This window comes from Centroberyx affinis, unplaced genomic scaffold, assembly GCF_046629955.1.
Source record: "Centroberyx affinis isolate AG114_WGS23_722 - 3 ecotype Tasmania unplaced genomic scaffold, CSIRO-AGI_Caff_v1 ptg001831l_1, whole genome shotgun sequence".
Classification (NCBI taxonomy): domain Eukaryota; kingdom Metazoa; phylum Chordata; class Actinopteri; order Beryciformes; family Berycidae; genus Centroberyx; species Centroberyx affinis.
This window is the reverse complement of record NW_027280211.1, coordinates 98184-118335: the sequence shown is the minus strand read 5'-3', so window position 1 is coordinate 118335 and position 20152 is coordinate 98184. Positions and strand designations below refer to the sequence as shown.

Genomic DNA, 20152 nt, shown 5'->3' with positions numbered 1-20152 from the left:
GGTTGAGGCTGGCTGACAATTTTCCATCATAATTTCCTAAGCAACCAAATGTTTAATTTGGAGACAAGACAAGACAAGACAAGACAAGACAAGACAAGACAAGACAAGACAACACAACACAACACAACACAACACAACACAACACAACACAACACAACACAAAACAACACTCTTTTACTGCAACCAATGGTAGACACACACTACTTTTTACATAATAAAAAAGCTTATGTCTTATCATCTGTGACGGGGAGTGGTTCAACCAGGTTCGTACATCTCAGTAAAATGTTTTCATTCTGTTTCCTTATGGGTGTTGCCTGTTTAATGTAAAACAATTATGACATTTTATGGGAGCAAAAGATCATTTACTAGAAGAGAACAATTTTATGTGCCTGGCTGTGATCTGGATTTTAAGTGGATGTATCTAATATGTGAAATAAAATCATTTCGGATTGAAAATCAGTAGCCTGTTAGCAGGAGAGAGACTTAGTCACAGACTTTTCCTTGAGAATGTGTAAACTTAGTTTTAGTTTATCCATCAATGATTTAGACAGCCTTGACAACAAAGCACAGTGGTTGAAAAATTAACTACATTGTAAGAGTGGCTGTCAGGGCAGAATGGATGATTAACTTTAACACTGGATGTTTACCTGGGGTATACAAGTTTCATTGTGATTGTCTATTGTCTTTAACAACTTTTTTTTAATCTTTGCTCAGACAGAGGAATGTTCAAGTTTCAAATTTCAATGTTGTCTCTGTAATTCCAGCACCAGTTTATGTTCTGATCTAGCTAATGTTTTGCTCTATATATAACAGCATCACAGCATTCCATGTTTAAATTCTACATTATCCTGAGCGCACTAACCAGGTGTAGCCCACCAATCTACTATGGGAGATTTAGTTGACGTTATTCAACAATTTATGTCCTACATCACATAATAAAACTAGGCTAACGAAGTGTGTTAGTGGGAGTGGCCCCATCTTTGACTTTGATCTTAACCATGTCTAGGGCTTAAAAATTCCAGGAGAAATAGGAAGCAAGCGCATCTGATAATAAATAGCAAGAGTTGGCACATTATAGCAAACTGACACCAGTAACCTTAGGCACGACACACAAGACCAACACAAATACTAAATAGAAAACTAGGGCATTTGTGGTTGATGCTTGTCAGTTCTACCCACTACAAATCCATTATATAATGTAGGAATTAATTGAATTAATTACAACTTTGTCCATGATCTACAGACCTGTTGCACGAGTTTAAATCATATAGGGCCTATTGTTATGTGCTGAATTGAGTGCATACCATATGTTAAAAAACAACAGATCAGCATTCTGTAACCTCTCTGTCAAACAAAGCTTTTGCTCTCCACCTTGGGAAGGAAATGCAACTGCTGTGTATCTTCAGTAAAAGTTGATATCAGCATGTAGATATGGTCAGACGCGTCACTTAGCCAATTTGAACAATTGGTCTGATACCATCTGTGTGTTTCTGTTGAAACAAAAAAAGGGAAAGATGTTGCTACTCTGCATAAAAGTGTCTGGCACGTCCAATGGTTAAGTCACATACTGTACGCCGCTGAGTAAACAGAAGCAGACTGGACCAGTGTGTTTTTATCCAGGAGGTCTGCCTCTCTCACATTATCAAACCTATCTGGGTCCTCAGAGGCTTGAACAAACAGCAGCATTTTCACTACAGCACCCACTTAACTGTTTCCAGGTAATGCTAGTCTTCCACTGAAGGCAAGTTGGCCCTTTGACAAATGCTGGAGCCATTTTTAAGAGGACAGGTTGTTCAGGTGTGTCTTAGCTTAACCATTAAACCCGCAGGCTTCCTCCATCCAAGTTCCTCTGCTGACCTCCTCAAATTCTTGGCCACTGGGACTTTGACTCAGCTATTGCAGCATTTTATGTTATTTCACTTCTTATCCTCAGTGGTGATGTTGGAAAAGATCTTATTCCTGATCTGCCTGGCACTGGCCTTGGCAGAACCGCTCTGTGTGCCAAGTAAGTGATCCTTGGTCAATCCTCTTTGTCGTAGGGATTTTTCTCTGGTATTGCTGCTCAGAAATCATAGGCTTATACTCATTTGGCGTAATATGTTTTATTTACCTTTGATCCCACAGTGTATTTCTACCAATATAAAATATTTATTTATTTACAATAATCTATAGTTCAGTATGTTTCTCTGCTTACCTCCTTGCTGTCTCTCAACTCCAACTAATGTGGAATGCAGCTGCCATTCTTTTAACTAGAGCAACATCGGATTTACCACATAACTCAAATCTTAGCCGTATTACGCTGGCTTCCATTAGAGTTCAGAAGTGATCTGGAAATCATATGTGCTAGTCTGCATGGTAGCCTTTCTAAGACCCTGTGAGCAAATGGCACGGGCAAGGCATTACTGGTTATCAAAAGTTTAAATTAAAACCAGGCTTTTGTAGCTGGAGCCTCAGATTTTGGAACACCTTACACATTTTCACTCTGGAAAATGATTGCTTAGATGAAATGACGTTGTATTCTCATCACAGTGCTCATGTTTAAGTCAACAGCTGTAACAGTCTTTGTTGTGAGAACACAGTATAAATGCGTATGCACAGGCCAGCTCTCTATCAGCACAGCATGGACACTTTTACTATGCAGCTATGCCTACATGTGCATGTTGCCCTTTATTTGACATACATGACATAGATTCATGATATTTTGCAGACATTGATGTCATTTATGTCTTATTTTTATAGATTCTTCAGATGGCTACAAAGTCCGACTCAGCATCAAAACCGCCTTGGGAGACCAAGCTGTACGTATATACACATTATCAAGCATTATATCATAAATCATTGTTTATCCATTCTAAATCTAGTTCTAATTAGGCCTATAATTTCCTATCCACCATCAACTGTTTATCCATACAACTACCCTTACAAGCAGTAATATACTCATTATTGCCCATAACTCATTTGAAAATGAGCGTGATTGCTTATTATGAGGACAAGGTCCAACTGATGATCAAGCAACCTTGAAGGTCCTTTCTCAAAAGAGCACGGTTATATAATGTTCTGTTTATTGGTATTACAGTATGAATGGAATGAAAATGAAATGTTCCTTTTCCGAGCAACTCTGGCTTTTGCCATGAGAAGATACTTTGACACGGAGGATTTCAAGTAAGAATTTAATGTGTTTATAAAACATGCATGATAACTATAATATGACGTCTCTCCTTAATTAAACCAATGACACGTGTAACGATACTGACATGGCGTTTTTTGCCTTGTGGAACTTCACCAGTGTGTCCAGCATCGTTGTGTGTAATGAGACTCCGAGGGTGTCCTTCTGGTTTGTGGTGGTGTCACCTCAGGATGCCTCACGCCTTGTTGAGAAGGCAGAGGTGGAGAACGCTGTAAGGTAATGAACTATACTAAGAATGATGAGTTGATGCTTTATTCATCCCCATAGAGAAATGCTGCTTATCAGCTCAGGGGTTTGAACCTGGCTCCTCTGGCTGAAGAGCGGTCTCCCTACTCACTATGCAACCATGCTGCCCAAATCCCATTTCAGCATCCAATATTTCAACTGTCAAACAACCACAGTGAATCCTAGTTGATTCTAAAAATATGAGCTACACTATTGTTACTCTGCGCTGTTACAGTTGTCCCTAATTATTCATCAAACCTGCATTAGTACTGCAGCAGACTGTATAAAAACCTGATCTGGAAAATATTTTGCGAACAACTCCTCTTGGGGATGGAGTGTCCACTGTTGTATGCAGCACAAAAAATGGGACTTGTGTGATATCTATCTATCTATCTATCTATCTATCTATCTATCTATCTAGACTTGATTTTTGATTTTTTTTTTGGACATTCACTAAAGTAACTCAAAAGGCTCAAGCCTGGTGAAAGCTTGATTCATATTAATTGTGCACAGTTAACGCCCTGTCATGGTAGTCAATAAAAAAATTCACAACCAAATAGCAAATGAAAACTCTCAAAATGGCAACAATATGACAGGTAATCCATTGTAGGAATACATGTTTAGAAATTGTTTACTGAATGTCAATAAGCCGGTGTGGTTTCTTGCAGATTGATTATGTCCATACTGAATCTAAACCTCTTTCTGCCCAACAGAATGTCCAGGCATCGCATCAACAACGCCTTTCTGCTGACAGATCGCACCCTGGAGTTTGTCGGCATCAATCCCACCTTCGCAGCCCCAGTCAACCCTGACACCCCTCCATGGCTCATTGTGTTTGGGGTGGTCATGGGTGCTGTTTGTGCTGGCATCATCGCTCTGCTTGTGTCTTCTCTGGTCCAAAAGAGACGGTGAGCAAATTATTTTCAGATGAAGTACATTCATCATTTTGTAAATATACGTGTGATTATTGAGTTTGGTCATTCTTGTACCTGGCTAATCCTTATCTAGCAAAAAGAATGGGAAGACGGAAGATGAGCACGATGAAGAAGAGGCACGGGTGAAAGCGGCGGAGAATGGCATTGCATGTGAGAACCAGGATGGTGTTTACAACAGAGCATTCTCAGATGAGGAGCGATTCACACAGATGTAAAGGCTACTATAAAAACTGCTCCATGTAAGAAATAAGATAAGAAAAAAGATATTTTGTTGCACTGTTTTTTATGATCTAGGAATGTGCAAAGATAGTTAAAGTAAAGCTGTGCTTTATTTTTTTTAATTGCAGTTTGTTGGCTTGAATGAATAGGCCTAGACAAAGATTTAACAATGTTCCTGAATTTTCATTTTTTTGAAAGGTCATGTGTTGAACAGTAATCTTTTACATGTGCTACCTGCAAGACTTAAATTGACACAACTGGCATTGAATTTTTTTAATGCAAGTATTGTCATTCTCCAAGCAAAGTGATGCAATGTCTTGTGGTGTACGATTTCTTAACCAAACATTATATACAGTTCATAAATGAAAGAAAAATCCATCCTTCTCTCTCTCTCTCTCTCTCTCTCTCTCACTCTCTCCGTGTATGTGTGTGTGTGTGTGTGTGTGTGTGTGTATAATTTTCAGTGGCCTACATCTGTGACCTGCTCTTTGAAAAGAGTTTAGGTGACCATGTTAACAGTATGTATAGTAAATGTAAATCAACGTCTTATTTAACTGGTCCAGTGTACAGGAGGCGAGAGATCAAATGACTGATCTATTGATGCAGTTTCAACATCTTGTTTTATTACTTTGGCTTGCAAAAACCTGAACATTCATATACAATAATAGAGAGTGAAATCAATACACCTTATTGGTCCTTTACTGTGTCTAATTGAATTAGATGAGTGAATTAATGCAACATATTGATGGAAATGTCAACCCCACTAACTGATGGAGGGTGTGTGTGGGGGGTGTGTATGAGATCATCAATGGAAATTTGGCAGATAGACTACCATGTGTCCACAATAAAGCCCTGTAACAGACCATATTGTGATTAAAGAAGTTAAAAGGCTACAGTCCATTTATTTTGCTTTCAGGCCCACTTTATTATTTTGGTTGTCAGATTGATATTGCATAAGTTGTCTGCTGTTTGGCAGCATGGGTGAATTTGAATCTAAAATGTGTTACATAATGCATATTTAGACAAGCTTCCCATGCATTTTTAGGTGTGTGTTTTGTTTGATGAATGCACATTTGTGTAGAAGTGGGACTCAAAGTGGGTCTTCAATGATGTGAGGTGTTGTGTCATTTAATGGTAAGAAAACACTTTAATGCAAGGGCTTTATAATACATTTGTAGTTAGCCACAGTAAGCATCTTACCTAACTTTTGACTAAACCGACAAAATAGCACGTAAATTCAATGCTGTGTAGCAGCTGACTTGGATGTCCTGGATGTCGGACCTTCCCACCTGCACTTGAACGCAGCATGATACTACTTCCTGGTGGGAAACTCGTATATCCGATATTCCAGACAGCACGTGAATGCACAATCACATACGCCTCAGCAGCATTACAGTTCACCTGATTATTGTGAAGATAGCGTTTATATCCGGAAACCGGCAGATGCTGATTCATTAAGAAGCTAAACTGTCGCACTAACTATGAACAAACCAAAAATGGTCGTGTTCGACCTGGGTAAGCTCCTAACGTTATCCTGTCTGGCTAGCTAGCTAACCTAGCAGTCGCCCTTTCAAGTGATTTGTATCTTCTACCTCCAGATTATACTCTCTGGCCCTTCTGGGTGGATACCCATGTCGACCCGCCTTTTCGTAAAGATAAGTAAGTAGCTACAAACAGAAACATTATGTTCATATATTGGCAGTCACTGTCATTTATTGACATGTACTGACTTCCCTTAATTGCCGATGTCGTTGACATGCACAACCAATATCAAACTGAAAACCTCCGGGGCCGGGCTGAAACACTTTTCTTGTTTTCTTGTTTTCTTGTTTTCTCAAAGCCACTGTAGCCAGGCTGTAGGTTTTATGAGTTGATATTTTGTTTGATCCATCAAAGATAATCGTAGTTTTCCTGTTTTCCTTCAAAACAAGTACAAGTTAGTTTGGAAATGGTCTGAGTGACATTAAAGAAGGCAGTTTAAAATAATTCATTGAACTATTCTAATTACAAGTCTGTTATTCTACTGGCATTTTGACAGGTTAGATTGAAGTGATATTATAACTTAGCTCTAATATCACAGTAATAACAGTGGAGCCAAGGGTTAGCACTTGGTTAAGTGGTTAAGCACTTAACATCCTACCATCCCATTAACGTTACATCATATCATCACATTATTAAACCACTATAAGAGAGATCAAAGATTACAATAACCTATATTATGAAATAATAACATTTGTGAAATTTTTCTTTAAGAGTTTGAAAATATATTTTATGTAGTTCTTGGGCTCTGTTGTGCACATATCCATTTTTTTTATTTTTTTTACTGACACTCGTTTTTTATAGTCCTGCAAAATATAAAGGGTATACAAAATACTTTGTAGAGGTGTTAATTGATAATATCCCGTCTCTCTTTCTGTGTAGGGGAGTGGTGCTGGATGCAGGGCGTCAGCAGGTGTCTCTTTATAAAGAAACAGTGGAAGTCCTGACCTCTCTCCACAACCAGGGTGTAAAGATCGGTGTTGCCTCACGGTGAGCTATCAAGAATCCAGGACATTTTGCATTACCTTAAACTGATACTAAAGCTTTTTTTGCTTCAGTGATGTCATGGTGCAGTCTTTTCTCTATTTTTCAGCACTGGGGAGGTGAATGGAGCCAATCAGCTCCTGTCGCTCTTCAAACTCAACCAGTACATCTCCTTAAAAGAAATATACCCTGGTTCAAAGATCACCCACTTTAAAAAGTAAGTCTGAAAATGCAGTCAAGAATTGTATTACCTTGCCACTAGTGCCTCTATCTTGAATGCAGTTTAAACAGACGTTTGTGTGTGTGTGTGTTAAAAATTATTTAACTTGAATCACACCTTCAAATATCCCTGGTGATATTAATTATAATTTCAGCATTTCTGATCATATTAAAATGTCATTTTGATGAGGAATATAGAATGCATGATATTGATATATTCATGTAATCAAAAATCAAAAAGTAATTTAACGGACACTACAAATTTTTCAACACAAAATTCTACAATCAAAATGTGTCACAATTTGGGCCCATGGGTGACGTGTGCTGTGAGTGGACTGAACCACTCAGTCGGAGTTTGTTTGTAATATACGGACCTGTCTTCCTCTCTCTCTCCCCAGGCTACAAGCCGACAGCGGATTCCAGTACAGCGAAATGATGTTCTTCGATGACGAACAGAGAAACATCTCAGACATCAGTCGACTAGGTATTCATCCTCAGTGTAGTTCAGTCTGACATGTCCGGGGTCGCCCCTCTCTTACCCCATACTGACATATATACTTTATATATATGTATAATTACAATGGCACTGTGGTTGTCAAGAGGCAAATTGAGGTCGGTCAGTCAGGGATGATGTAGTGGGTTTTCCTGGGCAACTCAAGGACACCCACATTCTTCTGGATCCATTCCAGTGTCACCCCAGTCCAAGGTCTTTGGCACTCTGACGCAGATTCTCCCTCAAGGATTTGCCTGTGTTTGGTTCCATTCATAGCTGAGGTCAAATGCAAATATATGACATACGCACAAATGCACAGTGGGACTGTACACAATCTATATTTATTAATTTAATTGTCATTTTATCAATTTAAAGTGGTCAGGAAAGTCAAATCTTGAGTATTTTCCTTTAGTTTCACTGGGTGTCTGCTGCATCCGTCTTGTTGTCATTACTTGGCTTTACAACACCAGAGATAATCTTGTGAAATGACTTTTTCAAGTCCCTACCTGAAGTAGCCAAACAACCTGATGATCACGCATCTCACGCACATCTCCATCGTAGACCATCAGACATAATATTTATAGCCTCCTCTACCTACTTAAGAGAGACGTGGCTCTGGCTTCGCTGCAATAGAGCAGCTGTCCAAAGAGTGATAGGCTGAACTGCTATATTGCAACAATGTCGGTACTGGGATTTTGTGCTGAGCTAGTTAAAAAATGCAATTATTGTTTAATTCAGTGGTTGTCAGACTTGTCATCATGATCGTTACAGACATTTACATGGCCTGTCATGACAGTCAGAGGACTGCACCATCCCACGCACACGCAGAGCTTCTTGTAATCCATGCATAAAGTTTGTTATGCATGTCCAAAATAGTTCCTGACATGCACAAACCTTTATAATGATAAATCCAAATCCAACTTGAGGTATTAACCATTATGTGGCCTCCCTCAAAAACAGATGTTATATTTTACCTAATTCTTGGAGCATGTGTTCAAAATATGATGAAATTTGCTGGTCCAGATGAAGGCCTGATTTTGAGGTGACCCTATTGGGAAGATTTTTAAAATGCCCTTGCAGACATAATACCTTCGCTGTACTCAACCTTTTTTCCAAGTTTTAGGACTTCCTGGTTGATTTTGTGATCGGCCACACTCTTTGTCAAGGTTCATGGTTAAGGGGTACCAGATTTTGTGTGGATGAGTTAAAAATGGAGAAAACTAGAGCGAAAACAGAGAAATAACATAAATTGTAATATGGTAGACTTTGTTGTTCCAATTATCATATTTATAGAGAAAAGTCAGCTGTGTATGTGTATACCAAATGTCATAATTCCATGAACTATTGTGTCAGATTATTTTTTTTAAAACTTTAAATTTGATCTTTGATTATATTGCCCCCTGCTGGCCAGTTGGCGTAAGGTAATAGGTTCATCATTTTGGCTTCACTGAGTGTTGTGTTTTCTTTTTCATGGCTCTGTGTTGAATGGTAATGAAGATGTCCGTTGATGGTCACACAAAACAAACATGCACTCACATACACACAGACACAGTGAACCCCAGACATTTCTAAAGCTCTGTGAATAAGTGAATAGTACTGTGTGTACGACTGATTTAATGAGACACAAATAAGACAGAAGTGCTAATAAACAGAATATTACTACAGCTTGAGGCGTGGAGCAGCCATCTTGGATTTTGAGGTCGGGGTTTGGTGAGGTTCTTCCGACTTTACGAGTCGGAAATCTGACTTCAGGGGGCGTTCCAGTTGAAATTTCCGACTGGGAACTCGGAAATTCCGACTTCCCAGTTCAAATGGAGCGCACCATAAATCTCTACAGACACAGGATGTAATAGTTAAAGTATTAAAACCAAAACATGACAACTTACCCCGTATCTCTCTGCTTCCCCAGGTGTTCACTGTGTTCTAGTCCGTAATGGCGTAACTATGAAACTAGTACATGAAGAGCTCGTTCGGTTCTCATCCAGAAGCCCCACATGAAGACTTGACATGGATGTGAGTTTTCTTCAAGATTTTTCTGTCATTTTTTTTTTTGGTCAAACAACATTGAAACGTTGAGACACTGCAGTCTGACTCCTTTGGAGGAGGTCACAAATGGATACAAACGGTTACAAATTATATTGTCTTTGCTCAGGAATTAATAGAGCATCACATATTTATAAGAATAATCATCATTATTATAACTGAGTCTATCTTTCCTGCTTTTTTTGCACAAATATATCCGTATCTCGTGTTGTGCTGATCACACCCTGCTTGGGTGTTTCCACAGATGCAATTCCTCTGTTAAGATGTAGGTGGCAACATTGTACTGTCAACTGCTGTGGTTACAAATTGGTTACTGATGTCCTCAACTTCACAGAATTAGCACTGCGTAAAGTATGAGTGAATGTCAATATGCTTTTTAACATTTGTAATACTTCAAATATATTATAAGCAAACATTGTATACAGTTCATAAATTAAACATTTATAATACAAATCTATAACTGACTTTATTTTAGCTATTTTTTCAAAGTGTTTTCTGGAGTGGTTATACAGTCAGCCTTTCACATTGCAACTCGTTTTTATGAAAAGTTTTATTATAAAGTGAGGAAAATGTCTTGTTCTGTGTCTTTTATACTAGAATATTCTGTCATCTGTTCCTGCAGCTTGTAGTATTACAGCAGCAGTCACCCACCACAGTATAATGACAGTATACAGTATAATGATGACTGCTTATCATTTGGCACTTCATTTAGTATTCCATTCCCTTCCTCTTTATTTCATGTTCTTGCCCGAAGTGGAGTCCAGTCTTTCTTGCGCCTCATTTTTCTTTCCAGTGTGCCAACGATTTTCCGTCAAATTGGGTTTGAAAACATTGTATTCTCATTAGAATGGTGGGTTGATTAAGATTTAATTTCCCACAGCTGTAAACAGAAAGCTGGAATAAACAAGCCAGAGTGGCAGGCAATGTGGCAAGTCAAATACATTTTATCATATTATAACTGTAAATAATGTTATATTATTTTAATAACTCATTCTGATACCTTCTAAATAATAAATGAGTTTTGAAATAGCTGGAGAAATGAGTCATTGTCAAATGACAGATTGTCTGAATAACATTATACAATTTCAAAGTAAATTATTCTTTTGCTGCTGTTCTAGCTGGTCTAGTCTCCTGGGCTCCTCACAAGGTTTCTTCTGTGTATTGCATCATGATATGGTGTTGCCTAATTTTTCATCTTTAAAGGGTCCTAAAGATAAGTAAGCCTTTGGAGATAATATTAGATGAGCAAATGCAAACACAACAGCGACTAGTGAAAATTTTGCATTAAAGAACTTATGGGAAACAATGAATAGCACTCTAAGTATACATCGCCAACAGTTTAATCACTGAAAATCAGATATTTAATTTCCAGTGAGTGAATACCATGGAAGTGTTTCCCCAAAAAAGTGTCAACCATTGAACAATAACCACTAAAGCCGAGGTCGATATGTATCTACATATGGACATCATTTACTGTACTTTCACTACAGTACACAACAGTCTTTGACAGTGCTTATTAAAATATCAAACAATCTAATCATTTCTAAGTCTGTGTGCAAATTGCATAGTGAGCAGGTTTTGCTACCATAATGTTTACTACTTGCTGGAGTTCCATGTTGTACTGAGTCTACAGGGCTACAAACTGAATGTATACAGAGCAATGTACGCAGTTATTATATATACTCATTTGGAGAGGCTCTGTGCATGTGTGTGGCAGTGTAGGCCTGTAGTATGCATACTGTATATGCTTGTGTAGTCTTAAGAAATGGTCTGATTCACATTAGCAATTCCAATTCAGATGCAAAAATTGCATTTCAAAGTGTTTCTAGTGAGTGTGCCCCTATTAAACTATCAATATTAAATATCACAATTCCGCTCAATATTTTATGAGGCCTATTTTCTAACAATGCAGCTTTCAGGGCTCAGAATCAATATTTCAGAAAGTGAATTTTTCATAACTTTAGCTTTGAAAGCCTAAGTGCATTATTAATATCAGTTACAAGAGCAGTGTAAAAGTGACAGATTTCATATGCATTTTATAAACATAGTGGAGGTGAATCTATGAGGTGTGCATTGATTCTGCCACGGATCTTGGCTCTACCTTCTCAGCATCCTGGATTTTCTGGTTGGGGGGGAAAAACATGAACATTTCTGTCAGAAGCTGTGTATTTTGCCACCCTATCGCGCTTAAAATCCATCACTGTCAAGGCAGTTCTCCTCTCTCTAACATTCCTTTTTATCCAGCGCACATTCTCTAGAAATCCCATCTCTGCTGCTCTTTTTCTTTGTCCTCCTCAGTTTCTTGTTTATGTGTCTCATTGACAGTAGCCTCCATATTCTGGCCTTCCTCTACCACAGGTGTCTCTTCCTCTGTCAACTTTTTCTCCTGCTCCTTCTCCTGTTCCCTCTCCTTGATGATCTCCACCAGCCTCTGAAACTTCTGGTTTAACTCCTCCATGCCTCCCGCCACTCTTCCCTCCTCCTTCTCCCCGTCGCTCTCCAGTGAACTCAGTGACTCGGCCCTTGAATCGCGCCCCTCGAACTCGTAAGTCTGCAGTGAGTCATAGGGTGGCTGGGACAGGTCAAAGGTCACCTGATCCAGACGGAAATTCAGGAAATCTTCCACTCTGAGAGGCAGTGGGTTGGTAGCGCCCGTTCTCTCGGGTGCATGCTCCGGCCCGCACGCCCAACCCTTGTTGTATCCAAACATCGCCCCAGGTAAGGGCAAAGGCTGTGGGGTCAAGTCCTTCCTCCCCAGTCTGTACATGTTCAGAAGCTGCGCTCCCCCTGGGTACAAACCACTGCTGCTAGTCCCGTTCACAGACATCCCTCTGTTATTTGGATTCAGAGAGCCCACAATGCTGTACGTGTCCCCTTTCAGGTAAACAGGGGCGTTCGCAGTATTGATCTGGCTGCTGTTGGAGTCGTTTCTCTCAGAGACGGAGGGAATAGAGGAATCTGTATCAATTTCATCTACTGTAGAGCTGGTCGCTCCAGTGCTGATCTGCGTCTGGGATGAGCCCGGTCGTCCCTCTGGCTGGTTTGATGAAGAGCTGGTGTGACTCTGGCACGAGGATTCATTTGGGTCACAGTAGGTCAGAGTTGCAGCTTTGTTTGCTAGTGTCGCCTCTGTTTCTGTTGGGTTTATCTGCAGAGGAAAGCAGGGAGGGAGGGAATTAGACGACACAGAAAGACACTTGGAGAGCTTAGGATAATGGCGGCATAGTTTCATCTGTTTATATCAACACTGTTAATATCTGACCTTGACCTGGTCCTGGGTCTGTTTAGCGTCACAATTTGCCTCACTGCCTCCGTTCCTGACTGTGGATTTGCTCTTTGCCAGCATGTGTTCTGCTTCATAACTACCCAGCTCAGCAGAGTGAGCCGCCCCAGGCTCCACGGGCTCGAAGGTGCTCTGGTTCTGGATGACGAGGGAGTTACCGATGTGGCTGCCGGTGAGCCCGTGGGTCAGCTGGGCTAGTTGCAAACCTGCCTCCAGCGGCCCTTCTGGATAATCTCTGAGAACGGGCAGCGTGTGGACGCCGTAGCAGAGACGACCGTAGAGAGGAGCAGAGCCTGGCCGCTGAGGGTCCAGGCCGGGGCGGGGGTTACGACTCCAGCTGTACGTTCTGGCCCTTGGCGGATTCTGCTGGGTGTACCATCTGTGCCAAGAGATGAATGTCAGAGTGTGTCACGCGCGCGCACACACACACACACACACACACACACACACACACACACACACACACACACACACACACACACACACACACAAACAGATACTTCCATAAGCCACCATCACAAGGATAAACTTTTTAGGACACAGCTCACATGTTCCTGTTGTTCTGCATGTGCTGTATTCTGTGCATGCTCTGCAGCGCTGTAATGTCAAAAGCTGCCGTGTCTGCTTCCCCTCCCCCCTCGTCATCGTAGGATATGATGTTCTCCCTGACATCATCCTCCTCGAAGGGTGAGTGGGAGTCTCGCTTCTGATGGCGCAATGACAGCGACAGTGCACACACCACTAAAGGGCAAAAAACAGACACATGACCACAGACTCTTTAGAGGCAACCTGACACAAATGCTCAAAAAGTCAAGAAAATCATATGGCTAGTACTGCAGAGACATACAGAAGCGCAAGGATAGAACGACAGCACTGAGTAGAGTAAACGTACCCAGCAGAGTGGTGATGCAGGCCAGCATGGCTAGTAATGTGACCATGCTGAATATGAGAGATGGAGAGGCAGAAGGCATGGGCAGACAAACCATGTGTCTCTCCCATCTCCTGTCCCTTTGTCTCCCCCTATCCTCTGTCTGCATGCCCCCCCTCAGACAGGGACAAATGGTCACAGTGACCGTGCCAGTGTTGGTCAGACCAGAGGCCCCATCGCGCAGCACAACTGGCACGTACAGGGTGAGTAAGGAGGAGGAAAAGCCAGGGAGGGGCTCCAAGGCTGACTGGAGCACCAGGCTGGCTGTCACACCTGATAACAGGGCAAAAAAACCAAAACAAAACATCAAACACATCAGTTTTGGCTGGCGTCGTGTTTTGTGATTGTGTATGAAATAGAAAAACAGACCAAATCGGTACTACCTCCACTTTCCCTGATGGTGAGGTTGAGGGCAGAGCTGGACTCAGGAGGGATGCTGAAGTGGACTGGAGTGTCCTGCCCTCCTTGGTCTTTGTCGACAGCTCGCAGGACCTGCACCACCTGCGTAACATAGAAGAGGATACTCTATTTGACCACAGAGACAACTCAGTTAATGTCAACCTTATGCTTAAAATTTTAGTAGCCTTTTTTAATGCAAGTATAGATTATTTTAATGATCAAGTGCTGAAGCAAAGGAGGATGAACCTTAGTAGGTGAGGAAAATATGGCATACAGCCACTGTTATTAATGAATCAACAAAATTTTGAGAACTCTTAGACACTGTAGAAAAAGAAAATTCCCCAAAACTATTTTGTGAATTAAAGGAGGGGGTAAACCAAGATTTAGGTGGGTTTACCTCCGCTATACCCCTTGTCTCATCATATAATGTTTTAACAGAAGAAATCAAATCCAACATCAAATCAGAAATGAGAAAAAAAAATCCTTTCAAAATTGATGTGACTTGCCAGAGCTCAGGAGAAAATGGATCAAACGCAGAAAACAATCTGAAGTGAAATGGAATATCAGGCGAATGATGACAGAAACTGACCTGACCGGGGGCACTAGAGTCACAAACAGACGTTGTGTACTGCCTGTCCAACTCCGGCGCATTGTCATTCTGGTCCAGTGTCTCTATGGCAACCACAACCCTTGACACAAGATTGGGATTGTCTGGAGGAAAGGAAACCAGCACTTATGTTGAAATTATCTTGGAAATTCCAACATTTCTATTCCTCACTTTCTATTCTCAACCCCAGGCCATGCTGTCAGTGAAATATGACTCTCGACTCGGCTGCGGCGCCCGTAGCGCCGGAGGGCAGAAGGGCTGACATACCCCTCTGTGTGGCGATGACAGTGATATTATGCCACTGCTCCCGCTCGCGGTCCAGCTCCATCACTGTGCTGATGAACCCGTGTCAGAGGCGATGCGGAAAAGCGCCTCAGGATCTGACTGGGGATCGATGGAATACCTGAGATACGGAAACAGACAGAAGAGAGAAAAGGAAGGGAAGAGATAGAGGAGAGAGAAATGAGAGTGAGTGAGTGAGGTGGTGAGTGAGTGAGTGATTGACTGACTGCGAGCATGTAATGGCCACCTGATGTTGGTGCTCTGTCCGGTGTCTGGGTCCACAGCGTAGACCCGGCCGACGGAGCAGACCGGGGGACAGTTCTCCGACACGTCCAGATGGTACCGAGCCCTGGAGAACCGCGGCGGCTCATCAGCATTAAGGACCATGACCCGCACTGTGGCCTGGTCTTTAAAAGGACCTTTCCTCAGGTAGCGAGCGTCCACCACAGGGTTGGCAACCTCCACAGAGAAGGAGTACGAGCTGCGGGTCTCATAATCCAGCAGCTATAGAGTGAAAAATAACTCAGCCTCAGTCTGTCTGCTTTATTGAGGCCCTTTCATAAATTGTTCATATATGTATATATTCATATATGCATATATACTGTATAACCATTCATTCAAATTCTTCCTGCTTTTCTCACTTTATATCATCCTCTATAATTCACATATTCCTCTTTTTTTGTCCTGCTTTTCTCACTCAATATCTCCCTCTATAATTCACATATTCCTCTTTCTTTTGTCCTGGTTTTCTCACTTGATGTCTCTTTCTATAATGCACATATTCCTCTTTTTTTGTCCTGCTTTTCTCACTCGATATCTCCTTCTATAACACATATTCCTCTTTCTTTTGTGTCATATACTACTCTGTACTCCGTCAGGCTCTCATCCTTACCTCATTTCCTTAATCTTGCACTGTACAATGGATGTCCAGTGTTGTAAACACCCATATAAAGCAAGTAAAAAGGCAAATTCATATTCTAAAGCGCTCCAAAACAATGTCACATTGTGCTAATTTGGTAGAGTGGCCATTTCAGCTAAATGAGGCTCCACTGTACTTCTAATCCAACCAAGGTGAAAGCAAGCTTTGTTAGAATATATTTAGCTTCAATTATGTTGGTGTGACAGCAGACCTGGTGAACTGCATTGCAGGACTGGAGTCCAATCTGTTTTTGTCTGATATCTTGTTTATTTACTGCGTCTATCAGCAGCCCTGACAGAGGCTGATTGAAATGATATTGAATGCAATCTCTGTGGCAGGAAAATAGAAAGTGACTGTGACAACATTATGGAAAAAATCTGGCATAAGCGCATCTAATCAGCTGTGTCACCCGCATTGTTGAATCCTGTTTCTACACTTTTTGTTGGTATGAAATGAATGTTGTTGTATACACATGCGTGATTGTCTGTACCTGTGTGTCCTCTCTTCATCCTGTCTCTTCACTCACCTTGTTCAGCACAATGACCGCCTCTTGGTCTCTTCCAGTTATATTGAATGTGTCCCCTTCCTCAGTTTCCAGGATAGTAAACTCCAGCTGAGCGTTTTCCCCCAGATCAGGATCTGTGGCAGTAAGGCGGCCCACCTCCACTCCTGGTGCTGCTAACTCAGATACAGAGAAGGACCATGCACCTGCAATGGGCACAGCATAGAAGAAAAGAATGAATTGAATGATTTTGGGCATGAGCCCTGCATGTTGATTCAGGTCCCTATCCTCAAACCATTCACTAGGGTGAATTTGTCTGAAAAACACTAGATAGAGAAAGACAGATAGGAAAGACAGGACATGGAAAGAAGCTAACCAGACAGCCAGACAGGAGAAAAAGACAGGACGGTGCCAGCATCGTCTCTCTTTCTGTGTGCAAAAACAGTTGTTTCAAAAAACATTTAACTGACTAACTTTATGTCACTGCTGTTGCTGTAGTGGTTGCAATTATATTAGTGTTTCATTTGCATATTTTATAAAACAAGAGCAGTGAATATCTTAAGTAGTGCCTCACTCTCCTAGTAAACAGTATTCCACTAATGACTGAAACCTTGATATGCAACTTATTTTGATAATTTCAATTTTAGCTATTTTCTTTTTTATATTTGACCTGTAGATAGAAGTAAGCATTTTGCAACTCTAATAACGTTTCAAAGCTTCAAAATACATTGGAAACTGATGTTTATCTATCACATATAGTTAGTTCATGCATCAAGAGTTCTATTAATCAATCTGAGAATGAAAACCTTCTTAAATCCCATCATTTGTCTTTTGGTGGTGCAGTTTTGCTTGCATTACAAAATTTAACAGGCATGAAAAAGGCAGCCAATGATCTGTGGCAGGTCATGTCAGTTGCTTGGCATTACACGACGATCTCTGCATCATTCTATGATGCTACATTTAAACTAGCTGCAAAATCAATGCAGTGCTTTCATCTAAAGCAGAGCAGGGCATATCTCAATCTAATCCTGAACGTTAATAATTCAAAGCCTCCATAATATAAGGAACATTTAAAATCACACCTCTCTCATATTCAAAGGGAATACTGGATGAGCTGTTTGTTTGAATTGTCGCATTATTGTCAAATAGAAAATAATGACCTAGAGTAAGGTGGTGTGGGAGGGAAGATTCAGTCATATATCAGTAAATAAATAATAAACTCTCGGCATTTGGAAATATTAAATTGCTTCTATAAAGCACTGTATTAGACCGCAATATATCAACATGAGTCGCGGAGGGGAGGGGTCTTTAAACATTAAGATGAATGGCAGTAAGGAGAGGCTGCCGGAGAAGAAGTAGAGAAGAGGGGAAGAAAGCAGAGAGATGAGAGATACATAGAGAAATGGACTGTATGTCTCAGAGTGTTAGACACATTCTGCAGTGATTTTACTGCCTATTGAAGCAGAAAGCACTGAACTTTAGGATGAAATATTAATAGTGTGGAACGTGGAAAAGCTTGGATAAGAAAAGACCGACATGATCTTTCACTCTTCCTGCTCGAGGCGCAGGCCATTCGAACCTCAGGGACCAAATGGAAAAGTGTTCCCACACATGTTAATGCCAATCATCTCGGCAGAGGATATGATATTGCAATCGATGTTAAAAACAATGAACAGGAGGAAAGCATAAAATGAGAGAGAAATATTGACTGATACACTGTTCAGCTTGAGTTATTTTAGAGCTTATATCTTATCTTGCACCAGGCCAGACAACAAGGACCCAAAGGAGGCAGGGAATATCAGACTACTGTCACAAATGCCATTACAAGATGTTTCATCATTTTAATCTTATACACACACGCGCGCACACACACACACACACACACACAGACACACACACACTCTACAGTTAGTGAGATTGAAAGCAGCCAGCAGTTAAGTGGTGATCTGATAACAGCAGTGCCTACTCCGTCTGAAGAGAGGGGGGTTGTCGTTGACATCGCTCAGCTTCACCGTGACCGTCGTCGTCCCTGATAACCCACCCAGATGCCCCCCCATGTCTTTAGCCTGAAGGACAACCAGATATTCATCCTGGGTTTCTCTGTCCATGTCAGGTACAGCTGTGCGCAGGACGCCTGGTGGGGAGGGCCGACAGGACAGAGAGCAGTGAATCACAACACTACAGTAACAAAGATCACAGTGACACAATGCTTCTTGAAGTTATCAAAGTGATGCACAAGCATGCATTTTGGAATTACAATAAGGCAAAACCAACGACTCCATGCCAGTGATGCATTTGCAAAAGATAAGGTCAACTGGACATATGGCAGCACAGATACAACATATGTTATCTAAATAGACCGCTGGGATTTACTGTATACAGTAGTAATCATCAGCCAGCCAGGCATATTATGGTAAATAGCTTTGAAGGGATGTGCGGCACTTGTGTGGCCATGACCAGACCTGTCTGAGGATCCACAGAGAAATAGTCCTGGCCCTGGGTAATGGCATACACCAGCCTGGCACTGTTCCCATATGTCGGATCATCGGCGTCTCTGGCTGTTACCTGGACTATGGACGTCCCTGTTAGAGAGAGGAGGCAGCATAGGTGACAGGCCATGGGAGACCTCTCAAAAGGACAGGGAGACTCTTAGGCACCTGAAACGTAAATTAAAGGCGGTGGCTGATTCTGGAGCCATCTTAATGCTGTCATAGTGCAATACCTATGTTGGCCATCTCCGGCACCATGGCAACATAGGGTTCGTTGGGGAAGACGGGCGGGTTGTCGTTTATGTCTTGCACTCTGATGATGAACTCAGAGGATGGCTCCAAGGCGCGGCCGGTCTGGCGGTCTGTTACTGTTGCGATGAGGCGGTACTGGTCCTTCTCCTCCCGGTCCAGGGACTTGGTGACGTGTATGTTGCCTGTCTTACTGTCAATAACAAACACAGAGCCCACCCCCTCTCCCTCCAATATATATTTAGTGCGGCCATCGCCTCTGTCCATATCCGTGTGCAGCTGTAAGAAAAGAACATACAGAAAATACTAAATTAATGCAAACACGATTTATCTGTTCTCCCGTCTGATCTCATGCTGTGAATCTTTTCACAACACTGGCAACACAGTATGGTAATTCACATATCGCATCCCTCATTAACGCTCATCCATTTGTCTGGCAAGTACTGCAAACATGACCATGTGAAATGGGTGATTTATGTTAAGACAAGATGTGCTCAGTGAGTCTGAAATTAATGGTACCAGGTGTGGAACATACATATGGGACCAGGATGAGTACTGATGCATACAGCTAATTAACTCATTGGACCAAGCATGCCATTGGGGGATTGTTGAGGGCAAGAGCACATCAATGTGGACAGTGGCCCTGCAAA

At 41.5% G+C, this 20152-nt stretch overlaps 3 protein-coding genes across 3 annotated transcripts; 2 read left to right on the top strand and 1 right to left on the bottom strand.

Annotated features, from left to right (window-relative positions):
- Positions 1-212: 212 nt before the first annotated feature.
- Positions 213-4562, top strand: cltrn (collectrin, amino acid transport regulator). The gene is made up of 7 exons (XM_071529677.1): positions 213-263; positions 1934-2005; positions 2740-2798; positions 3077-3162; positions 3287-3403; positions 4126-4320; positions 4421-4562. Exons 2-7 carry the CDS (start codon positions 1939-1941, stop codon positions 4560-4562), a joined length of 666 nt encoding a protein of 221 aa, XP_071385778.1. The 5' UTR covers positions 213-263; positions 1934-1938.
- A 1362-nt stretch (positions 4563-5924) lies between these two features.
- mdp1 (magnesium dependent phosphatase 1) lies at positions 5925-10816 on the top strand. Its single transcript, XM_071529676.1, has 6 exons — positions 5925-6081; positions 6165-6225; positions 6988-7095; positions 7199-7306; positions 7707-7792; positions 9711-10816. The coding sequence occupies exons 1-6, from the start codon at positions 6048-6050 to the stop codon at positions 9797-9799; spliced, it is 486 nt and encodes a 161-aa protein (XP_071385777.1). The 5' UTR covers positions 5925-6047; the 3' UTR covers positions 9800-10816.
- A 1282-nt stretch (positions 10817-12098) lies between these two features.
- Positions 12099-19781, bottom strand: LOC139652565 (cadherin-24). Its single transcript, XM_071529673.1, is given in 13 exon segments — positions 12099-12992; positions 13107-13506; positions 13676-13868; positions 14020-14328; positions 14439-14556; positions 15044-15165; positions 15329-15409; positions 15412-15464; positions 15591-15847; positions 16789-16970; positions 18731-18898; positions 19227-19346; positions 19487-19781. Coding segments are annotated over 13 exon segments (3180 nt in total). The 5' UTR covers positions 19770-19781.
- Between the last annotated feature and the right edge of the window lie 371 nt (positions 19782-20152).